This window comes from Colius striatus, chromosome 1, assembly GCF_028858725.1.
Source record: "Colius striatus isolate bColStr4 chromosome 1, bColStr4.1.hap1, whole genome shotgun sequence".
Classification (NCBI taxonomy): domain Eukaryota; kingdom Metazoa; phylum Chordata; class Aves; order Coliiformes; family Coliidae; genus Colius; species Colius striatus.
Window position 1 is genome coordinate 132,855,399 of NC_084759.1, and position 25,516 is coordinate 132,880,914.

General features: G+C 45.2%; 1 protein-coding gene across 1 annotated transcript; it reads right to left on the bottom strand.

The window, feature by feature from the left end:
* Nucleotides 1–24,520, bottom strand: LOC104553180 (alpha-2-macroglobulin-like protein 1). Its single transcript, XM_062011067.1, has 35 exons — nt 24,462–24,520; nt 23,716–23,899; nt 22,367–22,529; nt 21,985–22,037; nt 21,064–21,081; nt 20,398–20,557; nt 19,833–19,917; nt 18,933–19,047; nt 18,082–18,196; nt 17,555–17,664; nt 16,904–17,071; nt 16,338–16,568; nt 15,881–15,944; nt 14,995–15,140; nt 14,397–14,543; nt 13,049–13,165; nt 12,332–12,479; nt 11,764–11,878; nt 10,310–10,535; nt 10,081–10,207; nt 9,620–9,741; nt 9,072–9,126; nt 8,354–8,437; nt 7,796–7,972; nt 7,544–7,625; nt 7,062–7,218; nt 6,809–6,883; nt 3,268–3,430; nt 2,444–2,661; nt 2,057–2,272; nt 1,421–1,545; nt 943–1,033; nt 449–517; nt 127–229; nt 1–41 (listed from the first exon to the last, which is right to left on the bottom strand). Exons 1-35 carry the CDS (start codon nt 24,518–24,520, stop codon nt 1–3), a joined length of 4,329 nt encoding a protein of 1,442 aa, XP_061867051.1.
* Between the last annotated feature and the right edge of the window lie 996 nt (nt 24,521–25,516).

Genomic DNA, 25,516 nt, shown 5'->3' on the forward strand with positions numbered 1-25,516 from the left:
TCAGACGCAGAAGGCACTATAATCAGCCTGGGCATGCTCCTCTGCAACAGGACAGGAGAGAGCTAAGTCACTCTGGCATAGAGCAAGCACCCAGACAGACCTGGTACCCCAAGGTTCCACACTGACCTGGGTGGTAGTAGTCATAGACCCTGACATGGCCTGGCTTAAGGTTGGTCACTTCAATCTCCCGATCCAGATGCAGGACATATGTCTCAGACTTATGGGTCAGCTAGGGAAGAAGAGCAAATGACAGTTCACTTACAAGCTGTTCTTCTTACTCCTCACCTAAATGTGGTTCTACTGATCAGCAATAACAACTCAGTGGAGTCAAAGCCAGGACTTCAAGATGAATCTTGAATATCCTGCTCCCCAGCCCAGTCCTGGATTCTCCACACAGTGCTGCCACTGCCCTCCAGTCCTGCAGCATACTCTAGTAGTACATACAGACCTTGTCCAAGTAGATGGCAACACCTCCTTGTATTTCCTCAGTTCTTTTCACAGGGTGCCAATGCTGCAGCTAGGACAGGAGAGCACAGGAAGCAATTCAGTTGGGTCTTTTGAAAACCAAGTGTGAGACATCCCAACAAGGTTTATTTAAGCTTGAGTGGGCAGGTCCTCATTCACTCACTTCCAAACTCTTCAGCCCTTCAGGCTGATCCCTTTGCAGGGCCATTCAGCTCCTGCAAAACCCAAGGACAGGAACCTAGGCTACATAGTTGTCAAGGGCATGCTGAGAGAATTGGGCCAGAAAGATCATCATCCTCAAAGCACAAAGGGACAGCTGACAGTATGTGTTTATGTTTGTTATGTGGCAAGCAGGAAGGTATGGTAAGATTGCTCAAAACAGAGACAGGCACTACCTTCCTATGCAACCTCCCCCTCTCCTTGAGCATGGGTGGTCCCACTGATACCACATCACCTTCACAATTCCAGGCTTCTTACAGATATCACGGATCCTGGAGCCAGGACAAATCCAGACAGTAGGTACACCTCTACAATCACCATGTTGGAAGTGGATCTCTTCCCGGTGTATCTGGGGGAGGAGATCAAAGAGAAAGTCTCTCTCAACTTTCCCATCCTTCCATGACTATAGTCCACATGAAAGACCCCGAGCCAGGAAGCCCAGCCAAGATCAGGGCCAAGGCACTCATTGCTCCCTCTCACAGGGGACAAGTTATAGCTGCAGTGCTCTGAACATCTCCAGTCTGAGGTGACTACTTGCACTCCTCTCCCTATCAAGAACCAAAGCCCTCAGAAACATTTCCCCCATCCTCACAGACACTTGTAGCTTTCCTTCTCCATGTCCCATCTGGACCTTCTGCTGTAACTGCCTGGTGCCTCCATTACAGCCAAGAAGAACCCCTCAGTACCTCAGCCATGTCTATCTCCTCCCCAAGTGAGGCAGTATCTCTAGAGTCACCTGACATTGACATAGACAGTAACAGAGTGTGTATCATCCTCGGTGCAATTGATTGGCTCTGTTTTCACTTGCAGGGCAAAGGATGTGGAGACCTGTGGGGAGGGTGTGTTGTACCTCAGCACCACCTGCAGGAAGAAAGAATAAGACATGGATAATTAGTTCAGTATCATTTATCATACTCTTTTTTTACTCACTACCCTAATCCCCAAGAGATGGACCTCAGACAGTGACTGGATAAAACACTCATAGTGAGCGCACTCATCTTGGCACCCAAAATAAAGGCCACTCAGACAGGAAACCTTCCACAATCCTTACAATTGAGTCTCCTTCACCATTCCCTTCCCCTTGAGGCTCTGCAAGTCAGGCATACAGCAGTGGGACCACTATACAGCATTTCCATCCTCCAATACCCCAAGAGCCATGGAAGAATCACTGTCCTCACATTTGTACATGTTCTGTCTCTGAGGCTCTGAGGTATTGAGGCTCTGAGATATTGAGGGTCTGAGTCTCTGAGGCATTGGCAATAGGCTGGTATTAAAGCACAGTCAGTGCACATTTTCATGCATAAAGCTGCAACAGAGAGGTTTGGTAAGATGATAAGCAGAGGGTTGTCATAATGGTTCTGTGGGAACCTACCCGAGTAAAGACACAGCAACTGCCATGGGCCTGCACCGAGAACTTCCCTGGGACTTCTGTCAGAGTCATCTCCTGTACCAACAGCCGGTTCTGGTAGGAGACTTGGAATTTCCTCCCAAAGCCTCTCTGGGACCTCACCCTCACTTCTGCAGCCCCTGTTGTGCTGTACGTTAGCATAGCGTACTTAGCCAAGCCCTGTAAGGCGACTACCGTGTCCTGAAGAGGAAGAAACAATTACATTTTCAGCTCTGCGACCCAAAGACACTTCAACTCTCTGTCCTGAGGAGCTCCATATACAATGATTCCTCTTCTCAAAGCCTTTGCACTTGTATGTACTGTGCAGAGGCTCTTTCTCAAGCAACATCCCCTTCTCTGGCCTTGACTTACTTGTGTTGAGGAAAAGCCTCCATAGGCATTCTGCTGCCTAGTGAGCCAGGCCACAATGCCGGAGGCTGTGTTGAGATCAGACATTGTGACATTTGGCTTGGAGAGCAGGGCCAGGAGGACATAGCCTGTCAACTCCACATCCACAGACAGTGTCTGTGACCACCGGCTGTTGCTGGATCTAGTCTTGGATGAGGTCTGATTCCAGTATATTTGCCCACCTGAGAAAGGAAGGGAGCAGATGATACTGAGAGATGTCGGGAAGGAAATCCCGAGGCTTAGCAGGCACAGTGGGTTCTGTCTGAAAAGACCATGAAGTAAATACCTCTTTTCCTGGGTCACTGTGTCACTGAGTAAACTGCAGTCCCATGTGTTTTGCAATATCAAACACTCCATATTACATGCCAAAGTGATATACAAATATACCAAAAATCTGCACATGGATTACCTTCAGATGTTCAGTTTTTCTACTATTCTGTTTGCCAGGTCCACTAGCTACCTAATAATAGCTAGTACTAGGGGTCAGGGACTAAGAAGAGGCAAGACAGTTTGCAAGCTTGGTTCCCTATGCAGTGCTTTGCAGTCCTGTTTAAGAAAGTCCACTTCCCACAGAAGCCAGCCTCCTGGTGGGAGATTTGAAGGAAATCACCACCCACACCACAGCATTACCAGCACATACTTTGAGATCATAGACTAGCTGTCTAAAAACTCTTTGGTGAAGGACCTAGAGGGTAAGGCTACAATACTTCCAGGCTGTATGTGTCCAAGGTCTCAGAAAGATGACTTATCCATTCTCTGATGTTCACTTGGAACTGATGTGTCCGTACCTGCTCTGATTGCCTTTCGATCAAGCGTATCAAGTAGCTCTTGTGTGCGCTGAGAGTCCTTAGCCAGGGCAAAGGTATAGGCCAGTAGGGCCTGGGTATGAGAGCTGGTAGCTTTGGGAATGGAAGGAGCAATGCAGCTCAGAGCCTTCCGCACCACTGCACTCTATAGAGAGGAGTTACATGGGTGTTAGTCACAGATAAAAAGACGTGAGGCAGGCAGACACTGAGACACCAGCAGAAAGGATGCATTAGCACACACCAGCACAGAAAAGTGTCCTGTACATTCACCCAAGGTGCCTAGGTGCTCGAGACTACATTCGCCTCTTCATGTCTGTGCAGCACCAGGAAAGAGTGTCTCCAACCCTCAGTGCAAGATGCATGACAGATGCCCCCAGAGCTGGTCATGGGTTTCAGCAGTGCTCTCTCAATGAGATGAACAGCCTTACTGCTGGAATAACACCACTATGTTTTACTTTCCAAGTCCAAATACACCAAGAGCAAAACCAAACAATTGCAAATGCTTACATACAGCCTGCTGACCAAGATTACTGCATTCAGTTCACCTCTACAGAGCTTTACAAGGTCAGTGGGATTCCCAGTTCTCCCTGGAACACCAGTACTGCTGTTGGCAGGAGGCAGCAAACCCTCTCTTCTCAGCGGCACTGTATTCCAGCATTCCTCTGTGCTATTGCGAACATGAGCTAAAGGCTCACAGTGGTTGCCCGTTCCCATATGTGTGCATCTACAGCACTTTGTGGTTTTCTCTCTTCTGGTGGCCTCTTGGTTAAGTGTAGTAAGGATCACACAAGGGATACCTTTAAAATTTATTCTGACATGACATGCTTCTCAGCTCTATTCCTTCTAGGAAAGAAAAAAGGTAAAGCCTGTTTTGTCTTTGTGTCTTCATGATGGTGGAGTACTAATGCTAGATGCAGCCACCAATTCTCAGAAATTCTTATAGTATCTACTCATGGAGTACTAAAAGGTCCCAGGATCCAACTGCTGCTTTTTGATTGCTGCTTCTTGCTAAAGCCCAGCAGAAGCACTAATCTAAGCTTTCATCATTTCAATAAGTCCTACTTTTCTGTTTGCTTCTTTTAAAAAGAATCACTGCAAATACCACAGTGATCTTTCTGTTCTGTGATCAAATAAAGCTAAGTAAAGATTACAGCAACATGTGAATTTGTTCAGAGGTGCCTTTGTTATTCCTTTTCGTTCTTAAATCTCTCACTTTCCCACACAGTCAAAATGGAAGTAACAGCACTAGCTACTAGTACAACTACCAAACATCATGTGAAAACAGTTAATGTACGACCTGTGTACTGCCTGTTACCATACATCTTAATAATTTGTCTAGTAACAGTCTGATATATAACTCATCTGACTCTGGTGTCTTCTGGTGAAACTAACACAAGAAGTGAGAATGCCACTCCACTGGAAGTGCTTTTACACTTACTGTGCTTATCCTGTTTTTCACAATAGCAGTCCTAAGTGCATAATGTACAGAAGCATTTAGCCTCTGTGGGAGCAATCATGCACCAGTTCAGAAACTGCTCCTCTACAACATGCCATTTGTTTTTTCAGTCAGCATGAACAATCTGTTTTGTTCTAAGAGATCAGTTTCCAATATGGAGTGGGGGTACAAGGTTGGTTGTATCTGCCTAGGTTTTTTTGCCATGCAACCCATGCTTTGGTTCATTCAGGACAGTGTAAAATATCTCCAAACTTTTCCCTGCATTTTAATCCCTAATGACTTTCTGAACATTTTATATATGCTTGTAAGGAAAAGTAAGATTGGTTCTGAACATTGTGTGTTAGCCCTTGTAGGATTTCCTCAAGTTCTTTCTCAGAATTTTGATCTCCCGTGAGTGTGTGTTCTTGTAAAAGTATTTATAACCCACTAAAGGACACTCTTTTTCTGCATGCTATTGCAAGCTTTGTGTTTCCCACTTCATCTACCCATAGATAGCAACTCAGCAAATTCCTTCGTTTGGGCTAGGACAGTACTTTGAGACTTGTATTTTCATTGTTACTTTTGAGCATCTTTCATCATCATAGCCATTTTATCTAAAGACAATTTTTATACATGTATGTCCAATTGAATAACTATCTGGTTACTTTCACATCAGCAAATCTGCTGCTGGAATAAAGCATTCCTCACTCCATGGACAATTTTCTGAGCTAACAGTGTTGTTGCTATCTTCTCTGATGCATGAAGAATTTCATGAGGTCCCTTACCTTATGGTAGTCCAGATTTTCTATCACCACTGTCAGAGCACTAAGTCACTCTCTGTGGATTCATTCTGGACAGAGTGGCTTCCACTAGCTCATCATGCAAATTGTTCTGAGCTCCTGTGTGTATCCCTTTATGTAATTTGCTCATAGATGAAACAATCTGGTCTCTTCTCAGTAACTCTTTGCTTTCCTTCCCAAAGGACTAAAATGGTTCTTAAGACCTACACAAACTCTTCATTAATGTGCTACCAGGATGAAGGTCTTTGTCCTTTTGTGTCATTCTGCTGTAGAGTACAGTACGTGTCAAATATTTTTAATTCCGTTTCATGAAAACTCTCCTCCACAAAAGTCACCTGAAACTCAGACAATTCATAAAACTACAAAATGATTGAATAATGCAAGCTGGGAGGGACCTCAGAAGGTCTCTAATCCAACTTCTTCTTCGGAGCAGGGTTAGCTATAAGATCAGACCAGGTAGCTCAGGGTTTTATCCACTCAGATCTTGAGAACCTTCAATGATGGAAAGAACTGGACCTCCCTAGAAACTTGTTACAACACTTAATTGTTCTTATGGTGAAAAAGGGTAACCTGAAGGACATCTGTTGCCAGAAAGAACGTTAATTTCCATCTGTCTCCCTTTTTTTCCTAAGCCTATTGCTTTCAGTTGCAATGAAAAGCACTGCTTTCACTTACTTTTCTTATTTCCAGAGAACTTCCCTTCTCAATGTCTATAGCATTTGTTTTTCTCAATTTGGTTATATTTTTAATTGGCCAGTCCCAGAGTAGTAGTTAGTCACAATCCTTAGCACCTATAAGAGTTTTCTCTTATTGTTAATATTTAGGTGTGCAATTCCAAGTGACCTACAGCATTTCTTTCCCAGACTTCCACCTTTTGAGAAGATAAAACATTTTTAAAATATCACTAGATTTGTTAACTTGACTATGGGAACAGCTACATCCACCTCTCTTCTCTGACAACCATTAGCTCTCAGCTCTGTAGGGGCAGCAAGAGAATGGAAGGATGAAGGGAGGGAACAAGCAGGAATAAGCAGTCAAAGCCTGGGGAAATGAGCATACTGTCTAGCCATGAACTCCAATGGCTCAGTAGTTTAACCTTACCTTCTCACCTGCCAATCATGCCTTTCTCAGGGATGGTTGAGGCTTTTTCATGAAGTTACCAGTTCTTTCCCCTGCACCATTCCACAACCATCTCCAAGATGCTCTGTTGCCTTCCTCAGAGACACCATTTAACTCTTCAGGATTCAGATTTTAAGGCAAGAGTATGTCAAAGAATCACAGTATTTACCTGTGGTGTCTCTCCTGCCTCCAAGAACGCAGCAGTGATGTAGGCAGTCAAGGGGACTTCCCCATCCACACCTCCCTACAAAAAGCATAAACATCAAAAAAAAGCTGGGAAAGTTAACACAAAAAGACCTAAAGCTTTTCAGCAAAGATCCCATGCAAGAAAGCAGAACAACACAGGAAAGTGAGCTAAACAATTACCAATACACTTAGCAAAAATTGCTTTGAGCTGTTGTTCAAGGTGCCTTGGCTCCTACCTTCATGGCTGTGTGGAAAAGTTGGCCCATATTTCTGAAGCAACCATTGGGAAGCTGGTGTAACTCCAGCCAGGTAAGAGCAGCTTGGATAGTCCTGTTGTCCAGGAAAATATATGGCTTGGCTTGTACAAAGCATTTAGCCACAAATGCAGTCAGCCTGGTAGGAGAGAACAGCAGGAAAAAAAAAGGCATGAGAGAAGGAAGAGAGAGGCAGAAGGAGATGGAGTGAATGAGAAAGAAAGCAGAAGTTGAGGAAAAGGAAGAAAAGTGAGAGTTTGAAACTGGTGGGTCTCTCCTCACCTAGCTGTTACTGATTTGCTAGTCCATAGACAGTTCATCTCAAGGACAGCTGCAAACCCCTGGGATGTCCTAGCCCACAAAGCATCTGGAACACTTTGGCTCCAATAGGACAGAAAGTGCTGGAAGCAGAAAGCTGTCCACCCCCAGGCTGCCAGACAGCAGGGAGAAAGCCCAGGGCTTACCAAGTATTACCGTATTCATCCTTGGTACCAAATTCACTGTAGGAGCCATCAGGGTGCTGATACTGCAACTGTATCTGGTACCCTGGAAAGCAGGAGAAGACATTAGTGCTCATCATGGTATTTGCAGTGAAGTCACTGTGAAGGGAATGGAGTGGTTGAGTGCTCTGGATGGAAGGGGAGTAGGCACCTGAGACTGTTATTAGTTTGGACACTAGGGGTGGCAGAAGAGCAAGGTGGGTCTGTTGTACTTGCCATTGCGCAGGAAGCCTGTTGCCCTCTCCCTGATCTCAGGAGTCAGCTGCCTTGTCTTCTCCAGGTACTGCAGCACGTAGACAATGGGGGTAAACAGCACCATGTTCTGCTCCCCACAGCCGTGGGGCATCTGCACGAGGTGGTCCAGGTTCTGCAGTGCCGTCCCCATGAGGTCACCTGGAATGGAGCACATGCACCCTGACCACCTCCTGGGCAGGAGGATTGGGGATTCACCTCTTCCTTCCTGTGACTCATTCCCAGCAGTGCACCAGGCAAGACAACCCCAGCACAGCAGTGTGGGGGCACCTCAGCCCAGAGAGTTTATCAGTTCCCTTGTGCCCTCCACATAAGTGTACACACTCCTTCCCTGGCAGGGGAATCCTATAAATAAAACACTCTGCTGAGTGTTTTAGGCTATCAGGAATGAGGAAATGCAGCCACACACATGCAAAGAAAAGAAAGTAGAGACTTGAAAAGGGTGGGAGGAATTTGGGCTTTTCTAAGGCTAAACTCAGAGATATGGGATTTCGAAAGGTACTATCACAGCTGGCTCCTTACCAGTGACTGAGATGGTGGCTCTGACTGAACCTTCAACCACATTCAGAGGCAACATCAGGGACACAGACTCCTCTGCTGGATTCCCTGACATCAGTGGGGTAAGGTGTGTGGGGAAAAAAAGAAAGAGATTTTGATCAGCCTTCAGAATCCTCAGAAAATTATCAAGAATGTTCTGTGTTAACATCCCATTTTCCTGTCTCATTTCAACCTCAAATTCCACCATCTGTACCTCATGGTGACTGCACTATCCTAACAGCCTTCCTTTCCAGGATTTTCTCCTGGAAACCCTCTGTGGTCAAAGCCACCTACATTTGTCTACATAAGTTACTGCACCTCATTTCAGATTTCAGTTGTAGGCATATCTTCTCAATGTACTTTGTGGTCTAAAAATCTGCTAAGGGCCCTGTCATACACTGCAAAATTCAAGACAGGAACAGCAATCCCAAGCCATGTCCTCCAGCCTCACCACGTTCTGATTTTACTACCGCACATGAAAAGGCCCTCAAGCTGTCACACTAATGTCAGGGATGTTGATGCTAAAAGATAGGACCTCCCAACATCCTTACCCAGAGGAAGCTCTAGCCAACACCACAATTAGAGTATGCTTCGTAGCTTGGCCATGTTGACAGAGAATGTTTCAACAATGGGAAAGACTGAGGAGGCAGTTAGGCAGAATGCTGGGGATGAGTAGAGCGAAAGAAGAAAACAATCTCTCTACCTTTTTTGGGACACAGGATGGAGCTGTGAGCCTTTTCTACCAACACCCCCTCTGGCTGTTGGAGCACATAAAAGTAGCATTATAACAGGCACATAAGAGAGAAACAAAATTGCACGTAGATTAGAAATAGATACTGACAAAATCCTGGTTCAGGCTGGAGACTCAGCTGGAATAACATCATTATCACATAAAAATGTAAATTATTGTCAATCACTTTCAATTCAGAAAGCAATATAGCACACATTTTCAGAATATCATAACTTTTGAATGTCTGTGATACTGATGTTGTAAGATTCAGCAGACAGATCAGGAGGGAGAACATATTTAACGTTTTCCATGGTACAAGGTGGAAGATACCCCTTTACCCCCCACATATATCAGCCCTCATGGTTGGGCCAAGCTGAAGCTCTGAGATTCTAATTACATGCCTTGAACTCCCAAGCAAGGTGTAACTACCAAAATAAATTCTAATTAATTAATTAATTTGATTAATTGATAATTAAATTAACAAAATCTGGGAATCTAGATAACAGAAAAGCTTATCTGACCTGGACTAGAAGACGTTTGATGATCGTGTCTTTCTGTCCTTGGTTTGGGACAAATGGTATCTCTTTGCCACAGAGCTCTTCAGTAGCCACAGCTTGTGTGCTGAGAGTGATGTTCATAAGCCCTGAAAATAATACATTAGGTGCATAAGTCATCTTCCGAGGAAGCACTTCCCATTAATACAACCAAAGTTGTATTATTTGTCACCTATTGGCAACAAAAAATTGTATCACAGCACTGTATGCTTCTTTACCTCCTAGCACAGACTTCACAGTTATCCTTAGGATAAGTTATCCTAAGATTATATTAGGATGAATGCAAACGAGTACTCTCTGGTTCACAGGGCAAACAACTCCTCACTCCATGCCAGCTCTTACAAAATACCCCCATATTGGTCCCATTGCAAAATATCCCCACCTGGCCCCTTCCTCATTCCACCACCCCACCTTCCTGTCCTTCTCACCCAGTTGCTCAGCTGTGACATTCCACCGAAAGATCTTAGCTTCACCAGCACATAAGCAGCTGCTGTAGACACAGCCTTTGCATGGCATCAGGTGGAAGCCTGACAGCTCCTCCAAGGTCACTTGGATCTGAAGATGTTAACATGATAAACATCACAGGCCATAGATTTCAGCCATCTCCTACTCACCCATACCCTGTTTTTCCTCCAGGGCCTATATGGGCTCACCTACCTTCATGCATCTCTGCAGGTAGTTGAAGATTGTGGCCTTCAGGATGAAGGTCTCACCCTGGATCACAGAAGATGGTAATGCAACCTCCACAACAAAGGGCTTGAAAATAAGCAGACTGGAGGCTGGAGCAAGTCCAAAGCCATTATGTCCTGTGCAGAACATCCCTGCTTTCCATTCTGTGATGGTGTCAGGCACAGTGACAGTGACATTCTTGTTCCCACTGGGACTAAGGAAAAGTAGACAGCAACAGAAGCACATACATCTGGCTGTATGCAGCACCAGGTGACCTAGCCTGCACCCGTCTCTCCAGTGCACCCCATCCCCTAACCTCAGTCTAACCCCTAACTTCTTCTGAACTTGTAGCACCTGTAGGATTACAAGTAGGTGCTTGTAGAAGATGCTTATGTCAACAAAACTTTTTTGACAGTAGGTTAGGTAGCTGCAAGATGCCACCAATCACATTCTCAGACAGCGCTTGCCCTTTGCACATCTGAAATTGGTTTACTGATATCAGCAGTTTTATTCCTCTTGGCCTAAGGATAGAGAATGAGACATCAGAAGAGCAATTGGACGGGCTCAACACCAGTGCAACTTAACAGAAGGGACCAATCCAGCCATTCACCTTCCTGCGAGACAATGACAGCTTAAAGTGCAACATCAAGATGGGACTTGCCTTGTGCCCACATCACAACTTCTGAGAGCAGCAGGCTGTTCTGTGGCTGCTCCTGCAGCAGACACAACAACAGTCCTAGCTAGAGGTAATGATATTATTTGACTTTGATAACTGAAGACATTCACTTTTGCTAGGCATGTGAAGGAGGGCAACACATAAAACACAGAGACATTTGGTTGCTCAGACCAAGTTGGTGGACACAGAAGATATCTGCTGTTAGGGCGTGAAGAGATGGATGTATAGCTGGAAGGATAGCAGAGGTAGGAGAGGGCAGATGTGGGGCCATCTGCTCTAAGCAGACTCATCTCCAGACATCAGACAAGAACTTCTTAGAGTCAGAGATGAAAACTCTCCAAAACCTCCCGCAGCAAACCCTGTGCATTCACTAAGCCTTTCTCATAGGACACAACTCCAAGTCCTGTGAAGGACTTCTGTGGAGATCAGCTTCCCCTGCATCTTACAATACATCCTGTGAGCAGAGTTTGGGAAATGCTAGCCCACGAGGCTACCACAATCTGTTTTGCTGCACTGCACCTGCTTTTCTATCTTCCCATGCCAGCCACCTCCCATGGATGGACAATACTTCTGTATTTTTGTCTAGTAGAGGAAAATGCATTCCATGCACACATCACCTCCAATGAGAAACAGCCTAACAGGTATGAGCCCCATGATATATGTCCTTAAGTGTCTTTTTCAGCAGCTTATGATCTAAACTCAGTTGCGTCTGTTCCCAGTCACATTAAGGCATCCATCCTAGACCCCCACTGCTCAGTTTACTCACCCCACAGAATACAAATCCCATATCCAGGTTTTGGAGAAATGCTTGCTTGCTTTCTCTTCAGCTGAAGAAAAAGGTGAAAACCTGGCAGGCTGATAGGTAGATGTTGTAAGACGTTCTGCTGTAAATTACAAAGACTCAGTCACCACAGAATCCTCAGGCCTGGTTTAGAGTAGAGGAGCTCCAGCCTAGCTCAGGCTGCTGGTCATCCAGTCAGCTCTTGCGAAGCACGGCACTGCAACAGAAGGTGCTATCCCAAACTCTAAAATCTCTTACCTCATTTCCCATGACAGAGGTGCTTTGGGCCTTACTTACATTTGTAGGCATCATGAAAAGGGAACCATTCCCTCACCTAGGGTAAGACCTGGCATTCAGACAGCCCACTAACATTTCAGAGACAGAAGCCATGAGCTCCCAGGCAGCCTCACACAAGCACAACAGGCTTAGGCCAGGGAACACTTTCTCCTCCTTTTGCAATGACAAGTACTGCCTCATAGCTCAAAACCTAGGACTGCTTTCACCTGAAAGACTAAGCATTCAATGTAAGAAGAAACAGTTGGCAATTGCCTACCATTATGTGCTTTATGGGTCTGGGCAAATGTTGACATGGGCCTGGAAGTAAACACTTCTGTGTCCTGCAGCATAGTTGTCAATGGAGTGGTTGGACACAGTCTGGGTTTCCTGATATTGGTGTTGGACATAATTTTCAATCCCATTGCCTGTAGGAAAAAAAAAAAAAAGAAAGAATCAAGGAACCAGAAGCATGTAATCTCTTCTCTGCTCTCTACTCTGTGTTTTTCTTGCCTTCATGCAGTGGGACTTGGCTGTCCTCTGTCTTGGCAATGTATTCTCTTGCTTTAATTTAAGAGGGAATTATTCAGATCCCTATCAATGGGAAAACAAGGTCTTTTGAGCTAATTCATCTAGCCTGAGTCTGCCAAATTTATTCTTTTCCAATCACATGGACACTTACGTACTATGCCTTCTCAGCCTGCAGAGTGCAATTGCTCATGCTATGGACATTAAACAAACTATGTGAAATACAATTAAAATAGCCAATAATCCTTGGCATCCTAAATCACACTGTGCAGTAACCATGCAACAATTTCTTCTTGGTCAACATTTCAAGTCACTTGTTCAAATAACAAGTGAGCTACAAGGGCCTAATCTGGGCCTGTTCCCTGCACTGTCTGTAATGGCACGTCTAGGATATTGGTAAATTCAGGGGGCTACACTTCCCTCAATTCATTAATTGTCCCAACCAAGCCACCAAATCAACCATTTTTACCCTGAATGCCGTAAACACATCAGGTTCATCAGAATTTTGGAACCCGCACGAATGATCATCCTCAGACACCTGGTGAGGATACTTGGAGCTATAAACAGATGGAAACAGTCCATAGATCTGAGAAAGCAAGAAAAGGAAAAAAAAAATCAGCACAAGTAAAATCTGACATTCCCTTCCTGTCACACATCCAGGTGTGTTTGAATTGCTCCTGGGTACCATGTGCTACATGGCCAACGTGTCACAAAGCCCAGGCTCACTGTCACTCTTCCCTGGCTTTCCTATGCCTTTCCAGCACAACCTACTGAACTGAAAGTGAGGAAGAATAACAGAGGCTGATTTACCACTGGTGCTCTGAGTGATGTTCAACCTCTTTCTTCATGCATACTTCCTCTTGTTCAACAAGGACAAGTGCAGAGTCCTGCACCTGGGGAGGAACAACCCCATGCACCAGTACAGGCTGGGGATTGACCTGCTAGAGAGCAGCTCTGCAGAGAGAGACTTGGGAGTACTGGTTGATAATAAACTAAACATGAGCTAGTAATGTGCTCTCCTGGCCAAGAAGGCCAATGGCATCCTGGGATGCATCAAGAAGAGTGTGGCCAGCAAGTCAAGGGAGGTTCTGCTCCCCCTCTACTCTGCCCTGGTGAGGCCTCATCTGGAGTCCTGTGTCCAGTTCTGGGCTCCTCAGCTCAAGAGGGACAGAAAACGTCTGGAGAGAATCTAGCGCAGGGCCATCAAGATGATCAGGGAACAGGAGCATCTTCCTTATGAGGAAAGGCTGCAGGAACTGGGGCTGTTCAGCCTGGATTAGACGAGACTGAGGGGGGAATCTCATTAATATTTACAAGTATATAAATGGTGGATGTCAGGAAGTTGGGACATCTCTTTTTTTTGTTGTATCTAGCAACAAGACAAGGGGTAATGGGATGAAGTTGGAACACAAAAAGTTCCATTTGAACATAAGGAAAAATTATTTTCCTGTGAGGGTGATGGAGCCCTCGCACAGGCTGCCCAGGGAGGATGTGGAGTCTCCATCTCTGGAGGTCTTCAAAACCTGCCTGGACACATTCCTGTGTGACCTGATCTAGGTGGACCTGCTTCTGTAGGAAGGTTGGACTAGATGATCTCTAAAGGTCCCTTCCAATCCAACCATTCTATGATTCATTCTATGATTCTATGATTTTAATCCTTACCCATGCCACACTGAGAGTGCAGCTGATCGCTCTGGGCAATGCTTTGAGTTCCCTGGGAGACGGGCTCTGCACAGATGCAATGGCCTGTCTCCCTCCCTCTCTCCTTCTTTATGTCAGTACAAGAAAATGGAAGAAGTTGAAGCAGGCTCACTCACCAAGGAGCTGCTGATCTCTTCTGGCTTCAGCAAAAGGATACTCTGTTCCACAGCCCAGATGGCACATGTAGACCCAGGAGATGCCAGCAGGTAGAGATCAACTTCTGAATTAGGAAGAGTCTCTGGTGTTGAGAAGCCCAGCTCCACCTGGATGGGAAGCATGAAGGCAATTCCTGAGTGACATTTCTGCTACTAGCCACCCTAACAGGGCTTGAGGAGGAAGAGGACCTACATGAAGAGAGTTTCCAAGGACTTGCCTTGGATGGAAAGCTAAGGAATCTCCCAGGGTATTTAAAAAAGGTATTTTTAAAAAATCACATTGAGGTTCTAACAAGAAAAGTGGCACAGGGGAACCATCAATGTGTGCAGCTCACAGTGCTGGAGACAGTCCTGTGTCAGAACACAGCGCTGTTTTTACTCAGCAAAGCAGACAGTTAGGTGTCTGAGGACCATACACCTCACACAGCTGTCTTTCTGCTCCTTTTGGAGACCTTGATCGAAAACGAGTCGAGTCGTCCTTGTCTCCATTCTCTTTTTTCATTGCAGCAGACACATATGCTCTCACACATTTAGTCATGGCTGCAGACACAAATCCTACCTTATTTCTGAAACACATGGAGACACTGAAGATGGTGGAATCAGCAATGATTTTCCCATTAGGGAAGACAACATAAACAACAAGTCTTGGAGCTGGGGCAGAGATCGAGCTGAAGGTAAGAGGGATGGAGAAGGAACCCTTCAGCACTAGATGGAGGAGAGATGGAAGAAGACAAAGTTGATTTACACTTGTTCAATTAATTTCCTCAAGACTTTCAGCATTAACAAGATTTCTGGAAACAACTGAAACAATCAGCACATCTTTGGATCTGGTATTCAAGTCCAGCAAAAGACTCTTCCTGGTTCTGTTTGTTTGCCTCGAGCAGATGAAACAGCTCTTTGGAGCTCAGGAATAGCTCTAGAAACAGTGAGAATCTCAGATATCTTTCAAAACCTTCCAATACCATATCTCTCCCGTTCCCTCATGAACAAAGAAGAGACTTTTGTCCCAAAGCACTTGAAATTCAGGTTTTCTTAAAAAGAGCTGGAGAAGTAGGCACCAGTGACTCAACACACATCAAAATGATGAGCTGTGGCATCCCAACTACTCAGATTATTTGTAGCATAATTGCAAATTAAAGCAGGAGAGTTTTGATAGAGGGTAAGGCTATAGTTTCAAGCCACTTGCAGAGGCAGCAAAAGGAGACTTTGAAAATAAAGACAATGGAGGATGAGTCTATGGGCTTGGAAATGATGAGTATTGTACTCAGTAACAAGCAGGAGGGCAAAGAAAACATGAGAGCTGGAAATGCATGCTGCTCTGATGCAACAGAAAAGTGATAAGCCAGCTTTAAGTTGCAAAAAGGTTTATGCCACACATCCAAATAAGATGGAATACCACAGACCATGGAGTGCTTCCTAGATGTGAAACAGGAGAATGCACTTACTTTCTGGTAGCCCAACCCAAACAGTCTTCTGACCTGCAAGGACTATCCCTTTTTTCCCTGTGACCTACAGAAGAATACAGAAAGGGAATTCCAGTCATATAGTCCTTGAGGTGACCATACAGATGAAAGTAACCTTGAAATTGGACATTAAATTGGGGCAGTGAGAAGGATATGAGCTTTACTCATTCTCAGGTGGCAAGCAGCGTCTGCTATGGGGATCAAGAGACTTGGGGGAAGGCAGGTAAAGATAATACCTGCCCTACACTTGTGCAGAGCCCAAAAGAAAGGTGCTGCCTTTCTTGCTATTACTGCAGCCCCAGGATCAAAACCAGAATCCAGCCTCTTGATGGATGAGATACCTGTCCTGGGCTGAGCCAAATCTCTGAAATACCAGGTTTGAATCTGCAGAAGCCAATCTTGTGCCACATCACCCAGTACCACCTCCCCAGAAACTCACAAAGTAGGAAAAAACGACACGCTTGGGCCCATGTTCCAGGTCTTCCTGGTATATTCTGAAGTCCACCTGGACAGCCTGCTTTTTACCACAAGGCATTGTTTCCGGCACACGGACAATAGAGAGAAAACTCCTGCTGGTGCTGTAGAAGGGGTGTATGAAATGAGAGGCTCGCTGGTAACTCAAATCAACTGTCCAAGGCTCTCTATCCAAATCTTGATGCAGGACGTTTGCCTAGAGAGACAAAAGAAAAACAACACCAACAACAACAACAACAACAAAAAAAAGGTTAATTTCTCTAGTTAAGCGAGTCAGCTGCAAAACACCCTGTCTGCATCTTGGTAAGAAGCTCAGATGGGCTCTGTGCACACTGTGTAGAGTTTGTGATGACAGCAACTAGGAGCCAGACAGTAAGCTTTCAGAGGGAGCCAAGCCCCAGAACCTGCTGAGGTGTTTCAGGTTTGAATTACTGTCCTTCAAGAAGGAACAAGCAAGATGTCTGTGAGGCAGTAAACAGTTCTGAGATGCCTGTGCACCTCTGCCAATGAGACAGACCCTTCCTCACTTACCTCCAGGGAGGCTGAGGTGCCATTCCAAGCCGTGGTATTCAGGCTAAATGAAGCTGTCCCAGAGTCCCCGGTGATGTACTTCTGCAAAAATTGCTGCTCACCCCAGCTTACTACGAGGAGGACTTTTTTGTACTTCAGTGCCTTGCCTTGGTAGTCAACAACTTTAATCTGAGAACATTGTGGTAAGCAAGAGAAGAGCAGAAGAATCTAATCAGGGAAGAAAATCTCCTGCTTCTCCAAGACAGGAGCAGCATTTCCAAAGACAGCAAGGCCACCTTTTCAGACACTAACAATATTACCAACACTGCCACTGGTTACTTCCTATTATTACTTGCACTACTGGGTTCATTCACCCCTATACTTTCTTCAACCCTTCATAGCAGAAGGCCTTGCAACTGCAGAAATTCCAAATGTTTGGGGTTGCACCCAACATATGTATCCCCATAGCTCCTTCTACTCAAGGCTTATTTGGCAAATGGCAGTCTTGGGTGTTATTCTCATCGACAATTCAAGACCTTTGTCTTCTCTAGGAGTCATCCATGCCCTCCCAAGCCCCTGTCTGGAGGTGTGGTCAGAAAAGACTCTAGGTAGTAGTCACTGTGAAGGCATTACTTATGCCCTCTCCTCCAAAGAACTGTAACTAGGAATTACCTTCCCCCTGTACATCTCTCCAGCGTGGTAGTAGGAATTCACATTATCCAACAAGGCTGTCCCGCTGATCTTGGAGATGAGTAACATGTGGGAAGCATTGACACGTGTCTCTGAATGAAAGCAGTGAGGCAGAAACATAAGGGAAGAAGCAAGGAAGCCAAACATCCCTCAGCACACTTCCCTGCAGAGTGACTCACTGGTAATACTGATGCACACATTCAGCCGTACACACATTTTATACCAGGGACGTGATCTGCTCAAGGCTTTGGATATTTAGTTTTTCTATTACTTCTAGCCCTTAGAGAGGTCTTTAAGCTTCCCCACCTGAGACCACAGGTGCTCACAGTGAGTGTGTCACGCTGTCAGGAACTGCTGCCTCTGTCTGTATCTGTGAGGTTAGATGGCAGGCCCCAATGGCCTCAGAATGTTCAAAGCCCTCATTAGCCTGAAAGTCTCCAGGGTTCTTGGTAAGATTACTGCACCTTCACAGGCCTCTTCCCAGCCACTAGAGATGTTTCCAAAGTTACCTGTGCCATCCTCCACCAGCGATGCCTCTGCAACTATGCTGTCCTGATAGTACCGAAAGTCTCGACTAAAGGAGGACAAACTCACATTTGTGAAGAAGCAACCTGTCTTGTCTGTCTGAAAGTACAGAGAGAGGAAACAAGGTCTGAGCAAGGCATTTATGCTAGACGTTACCCAAATGGTGCAGAAACAGCAGCACAAAATCCCTACTGTTGTGGAGCTTGCCATCACAGCAGTCCAGGTTATGAGGAATACACAATGCGCATCCAGTCATAGTCACCAAGCACAGTTACTAAGAGGCAGCACCAGTAGACCACTGGTCAAGTGGCCAAAACCACAGGGTAAGTGTGGGAAAGGATTTTGCTGCAGGCAGCTTTAGCCTTGAGGCACAGCTCTCCCGTTGAAGTGCACAGATAAGCAGTCTCAAGAAAGCAGTCAGACAGCTGGAGAAAGATGTGATAAGATCAAGAACTGAGGCACAAAAATAGGATGCAAGCATACCAAAGAGGCAGCAAGAGCAGCGAGAACAATGTAGCTTAGCCAATTATTAGAGCAGGTGCTGCATGCATGGTGTGTGAACAGGATAGAGCAGCCAATTAAGCTTTGCATGATCGCATGTACGTGACTAACAATCATATATATATATATATATATAAATAGAAAAACAATAAATGGCTTTGTATCAGTTATATTGTTTGCGCTGTGTTGTCCATTTGCGTCCCAGCGTGAGTGTTGTGTGCTTCCCAGCGGGTAACATCGGTTTTATTTCAGCTGAAGCCTCCAGCAGCTTTGAGTTACTCTGGGGATGAGCACAAACATCTGAATACAGCTCAGTTCCTGCTAAGCATCTCACCTGGTTGTTGAATTCCTGACAGAGAACAGGTTTTGAAGCACTGGGCAGAAATGGAGCTATCTTCTGACAAAGGCTCACATGAACCATTCCCTGGACACCTTTTCCATAGGTGTATCTGTTGAGCAGGGAAAGGAAGAAAGATGCACATGGAGCAAGAGAACCAAGGGCTGCTTTGCATAGTCCCAGAGACCACGGATATTCACAGTATGATGCAAGAGTGGCAGCCATACAGCAAGCCCAGGAGCCCTGACCTGGTAAGCACAGTCAGGCTAGAGCACTGCAGAGAGGGGAGATCCAGTGTTCTGTGATATAATTAATAACAAACTAATCTATTCTGGGAAACCAGAGTGTTGTCGGTGTTGACACTGCACACAGCTGTGCACCCTACATCAGCATCACCAATAACCTTAGGATATGCTGAAGGCATGCATCATCTTACAAGTAGAAGCATGGACAGTTAAAAAAGTGCCTTTCATTCATGAGGCTGTTAACCCTAGTGTTGTCCTTGGACTGTGTCTGGAGCAATTCCTTTTTGCCTCTCTCTCATTTCTGCTAGAGTGTAATCTGGAAATGCTTCCTTTCATTTCCCATGAGTTTGTTCTGCAGGGAGATGAACACCAAACGTCTTCCATGTTCTGCCCTACAAATGGCTGCTTGTCAAAGTGTAGGTTATTTCCCTAGCTTTTGTGCATAGAGATTTGTGGAGTGTTTAAGAAAAGGGGCATTAGACTACCAGAAGGATAGATATAGAAATGTTCTGTGATGCATCAGAGTGCAAACAGCTCCCACGGAAGATTCTGGCCTCCTGTAGCCGAAGTGTGGTAAATTTCCCCTGAGCTCCTCATGGTTACCTAGCCATCAGGCTGTAAATTAACACATCCCTCCAAGCAGAATCCTCACCTGCCACATACACGTAGTGGGAAGATTTTATCTAGTGCATAAATCTGATTTGGTGCTTCAAAGATCACTTCAAATTTTGGCAGTGCTGGAAAGAAAAAAATAGAGAGCTGTAGGAAAAGGAGAAGATTTCTATTGTTTCTTTAACAGGTTCGTGCATAGTCACGGTTTGATTGCTTGTTCCCAAATTATAACTGAAACATGTCCGTATCCCCACACTTTTAACAGCTATTTGCTTTGAGAGAAGACTACCCTCCCAACACAGTTAATTAGGGAATGAAAGAGAAGTGGGATAGCACTGGAGTTCATATTCTCTGGAAAGAAAAAAAACCCCAAACATGCTAAATGACCTCGTTTTTTCTGACAGAGATGTCTAGGAATCAGCTGTGTGAATTGCACACTGGCCCCAGAGTGGTCTCTCTCCTGAGTTTCAGCTCCGACTCTTTTCTATGAGAGATGCTATTACTTTTCCCATTTGCTCCCAGCATGGTTATCATGGAATAAACAACCTGGATCAAGAGCACAAGGTCTTCTCTGCAGTTCAGCCATATCCCCTCCATGTTCATACCATACTCCTCAACGGAGAAGCTGCCATACACTTTTGCACTGGTCACATTGATGACGTATGTCCCCAGCAGAGGCTCATCACTCAGCTGGAAAGACAGATCTGCAATGCCATCCTGGGGCACGACATTCAGCCACTGCTCTATCCGATTGCTCTTGGGGTCCTACACCCACAAGGAGGGAAAAAATCAGTTGTTCCAGCATCTCACTGATCCACATCCCATAGAAATCAAGCTCCAAGATTTCAGTGCTGTAGATTACCAGGTTCTATAGAATAAGGAATGACGTTTGGTATAGTCTAGTTGAGAAACTTGGAAGACAGTATAATGCTCAGATTCTGCTCTCAGCATCTAAGTCTCCTTCTACACTTATCTAAATTCTGATCTCAAGGAAAGATTCTTCACAGCTCTTACTTTTTTTTTCAGAAAGGTCTAAGCTGATCTTTCTATATTCTTGCAAGTCTAGAACAACTTAATAATAACTAAAGTAACTGGAAGCATAATTTAAGCTCATAAAAAAGAAGCTGTAAAGGAGTGTGTTAGTTTAAGAAATCTTTAAGCTGTATTACTCTACTCGGAGTTTGCAAACTCTACCAGGAACTGCATATGAATAGCACAGTGAAATAACTGTCACCAACATGACTGTAACACTAGATTTCAGCATCACTCACCTGGAGAAACAGGGAAATCTGCAGAGGGGGAGAAGCAAAAACATTAGAAGACAGAAACACATGGCAGTAACGAACACAAACTATTTCAGATGCAGAGCCCTCTCTGAAGGATGTGCAACTAGTGATTTGGAAATTTAGAGCACTGACAACAACGTAAAGTGAAACAAACATCACCAAAAATGAGAAATACCAGGTGGATCCATTACAGTAAGTTCTCGATAAAGGGAAAGAAAAGCCAATCTGGAGGTCATCCAGAACTTGCTAATGACTTTCTGGCAGAGTCCTCCACTGCCCAAACAGACCGAGCTCTGGATCAGCTGCAGTTTTAAGGGGGTCACAGAGGTATAGGACCACATAATTTGGAAGGAACCTCTGGATGTCATCTAGTCCAACACCCTGCAAAAGCATATCGTCTTACAGCAGATTGCTCGGAGCCTTCTTCAGCTTAGTTTTGAACACCTCCAAGGATGAAAATGTCTCCTCTGGGTACCTATTTCAATACCTAATTGTCATAATGAAAAAGTTTATCCTAATGTCTTATTAGAATTTCCCATGTTCCAACTTGGGAATGTGCCAACATTTCCATCTGTTCTAACAGATTTAAGAGCATCCTACCACATCACACATCCAGGAGAACCTGATTTGAAAACTATTCTCTCCCCACATGACACTGTCACATCAGAAATCAGCATGTCTCACACTTGTGTTTGCACAACAAGCAAGAGACGTGTACCCCTCTGCCATCTTCCTCAGTTACCAGATTTTACTTGAGTTATTATTCTCCTCTGAAATTTCATCAAGCCTGGCCCAGTGAAAAATGTTGAAAAGTTGGAGCTTTTGCAGATGAGCAGGGTCAAAAGAAAGTAGGAGCCACACATGGAACAAGGCAGCCTCTACCACAGTCCCCTAGGGCTGGCTTACCGAATCATTGAGTGCAATGAATTCCTCGTCCAGAGTCACGATGCGAAATTTCACTGAAGGCAAGAAAATCAGGGAACATATTTATCAGATCTCAGTCTTTCCCTACAGACCCCTGTTTTCCCAGCTCTTGTCTCCATTCTATACACATTTGCGAGAACATCTGACATGAACATTCCCACATGTAAGAAACCATGGACACCTCCTGTCTCCTGCAACTTCACAGTCACCACAAGCTGGACATTACAGCATTGAAAACACCATATCAGCAAAAGACTGTCTCAAAGCTAGGGCTGTCCATGGATTTCAGGCAGTCGCTGGCTTTCCATGTGATGTTACTAGCAGAAAGCCTCAGGCCCACTGTTGTCCCATTTGCAGCTCTCACCTGTCTGCCCTGGCTGATAGATGGGCTTGTCTGTTTGGATGAAGGTGCCCCTGCTGGCCTTGCGGATAAGAACCTTTTTCTTCTCTTCAATACTGACCCCTTTGCCTGTGATAATCAGTTTGACTGTGGCAATCTCCTCTGTGCCATCAGCTGGAGGGGCAACCTATAAAGACAGAGAGAGGAGAGCATGCATCCCCCAGGTAATCTTCTAGGGGCCTTGAGCTCTAGATTTTTTTTTTTTTTAATTTAGGGTAAATCATAGAATCACAGAATCATTACAGTTGGAAAAGACGTTCAAGGTCATTGAGTCCAACCACACACTGCCAGGCCCATCACTAAACTAAACCATGTCCCTCAGCACCTCATCTATGCATCTTTTGAATATCTCTAGGGACTAAACAGTTTCCCTTCACTTGTCTCAGGACATCACCTCCAATATCTGGATCCAGACTTCACTCTGTTCTACATGACAGCAGGAGGCCCTGCATGTCATGGAATCTGTCCCTTTTCCACACTGGTTAAGGAATTTTGCCTCTGGTGATAAGCAGGTGCCTGATACCTCTGAGTCTTCAGACTTGGTCAGGCAGATGGGCACATGCCAGAAAGGTGGAAAAAGATAGCAAAGAATCAAAGGAGAGAGACTGAGTGGGAGCACAGCCTCAAACACTAGGCTTTCAGAGCTACCCAGCAAGAACAAGTAAGAAAGCCAGATGAGAAAAGACAACCAGAGGGTCCTCCTGGCTCCAGAAGCCAAAGATCCCAGTAGCCTCAGCAGAGAATATACTGTATAATAGAAAGAGATACTGTTTTGGCATATCTGCCCTATCCTAGGCCTTTGCTAAATTCTCATCAACAACAAATCACCTCTACCATGCACATCCATTTCCATCCAGCTGCTCTTCAGTAGCTCCTACGACTTTAGGTGTCACAGAAACTGCAGGATGTCATGCAGTCATGCAGTATGTCACTATCCCCCCAGGCTTTATCTGTGGAACTGCGCAAGGCTGTCAGAGAAGAGCTAAAGCTGCTTCATTTGGCCTGGCATGGAAGAGATGGAAACAAGTGGGTTCCTCTATGTATGCAGAAGTGTCATAGACTTTAACAAATATAACTTAAATTCAAACATTAGATTCTGAAGGGGAATTCAGTGATGACCAGAAAGGGATTTCAGTGTCAACTGACACAGTGCTGAGCTACACATCCCAAGGCACCATCCACTCCCTGTCCTAGCAGGCTCACTCCAAGGCAAAGCACATCCTGCCCATATCATCCCTGCTTAGGGAGTAACAAAAGGGATTTACAGTTCCTAAAGGGAGCATCAGTGAAGGCATTTGCCTAGGATTGCTTACCCAGAACTTAGTGCACGTGAAAGTCTTCTCCTTCTGGATAGTTTCTTGTAGTAAGAGTTCAAGTCCTGCAGAGCGCTCCAGGAGCAGATTCACTTGAACCTTTGCTTCATAACAGGTGATATGGAGGCAGGCAACTTGGCTAGATGGGTAGCGGAGATCCACAGGAATCACTACCAGGTAATGTCTGGAGCAGGGGAAAGAAGATATTGGACTTGGCATCAGGTTGAGGGCTCAGATATGCAAAAGAGCTTCCCTGTGGCAGCTCACTATTGCAGAATTCCTCAGCAACGTGCCATGGCTGCAGTCAACAGTCAAAAGCAACAGTGAACCCAGCTAAGAGATTGCTTCACTGATAACTTGAGAAAGAGTTTCTGCATGATTATCTTAAGTACAGCCCTATAATATTTTTCAATACTCTTCCAGTCATCTCCTGAACTCCCCAAAACCATCCCTTGCAGTCTTCAAAAGAAGCCTTGCAGTCTAGACACAAGTGATTAGGTCTGACATAGCAACTGGAGAAACAAACATCCCTGGGCCTAAGGTCTGACTTGGAAGCCTCCACAAAAGGTGGTTGATATTTTAACTCAGGGGAATCTAATACACGGAAGGCAAAGTAAATGACTCAGCTACTCTTTGGGGTGATCTGATGGAGCAGGAAGCAGGAGAGTTGACAGCTTTGCATGTGGTCCATATACCTAGACTGATGCCTTCATGAAAGAGACCGAAACAAGTTCAGCATCACTCACAGTTGGTGAAAAGCAGCTGCCATGTGGAACAGAAGGCTCAGGAGGATGGCTATCCTCATTTTGGGTGGTCTGGATGCCCAACCTTCAATAGTCTTCTTCCTCTGAAATCACTGAGGCTCTTTTTAGGGGGGTAATTTCTTTCTAGCACAGCCTAAATGAAGAGGTGGGATGCAGGGAAGACTCAGTCTCTCCTCACTCCTCTCACTCTCCTGAGGTTATACACGGGCAGCAGTAGGGATGGGTGTACTGTGCCAAGTGCCCCTTAGCCAATAGCAGCCACTTTGGCTGCCATCCACCAGTTCAGAACATCCCCTCCTAAAAGGCTCCCATGGAGACATCTGACTTTTCATGGTAAAAATAAAACAGGGAGAACTTTGCTGATCAGTGACCCAGGCCAGGTCCTGATCACTTGTCACTTGCGTCCCTTTGTTTCAGCTGGAGATGGATTGCTGCCTTGCAGCTGGCAACAAGAGCTCACAGCAGGCACTTGCTGTCATTCCAGCCATAGACTCAGTAGCTCTGGACCAGATTATGGAGATGTGGATCTCCTTAGGCTGTTTGGCTTGAGAATGGCAGCAAATCCTTGTATGTGCATAAGGCAGCACTGTGGCAATACTACCACCAGATGGCAACGACTAGTGAGCTAATGACTTTGCCTTTTCCTTCCCTGCAAACAGTGAGGGAAATATTTGCTGGCCAACGGTCTCCATCAGCTCCCTGCAGTGGCACCATCAGCAAGGACTGGGAGCCTCAGGAACTGATTCCAGTTCCTCACTATTTTTTATGTCTAGGTCTGAAAGGTCCAGGGTACTGGGATACAGTTTTTTGTTTCTGTTTTTGAACCTGAGGGTCGGGTTAAAACTCACAAATTAAACAGATGGGACATCTTCTAGCATTGATGACAGCCTGTACAGAAAGGTAGACAATTGTGCTGTTTAACCAGCCTGGCCTCCAGAAAAGTGTGGCCACCATGTAAACTGCCCATTGTGAGCAGTGCAAAGATTGCATTAGATCTCAAACGACATCCAAGACTTGTGCGAGACAGCATTAGTTAG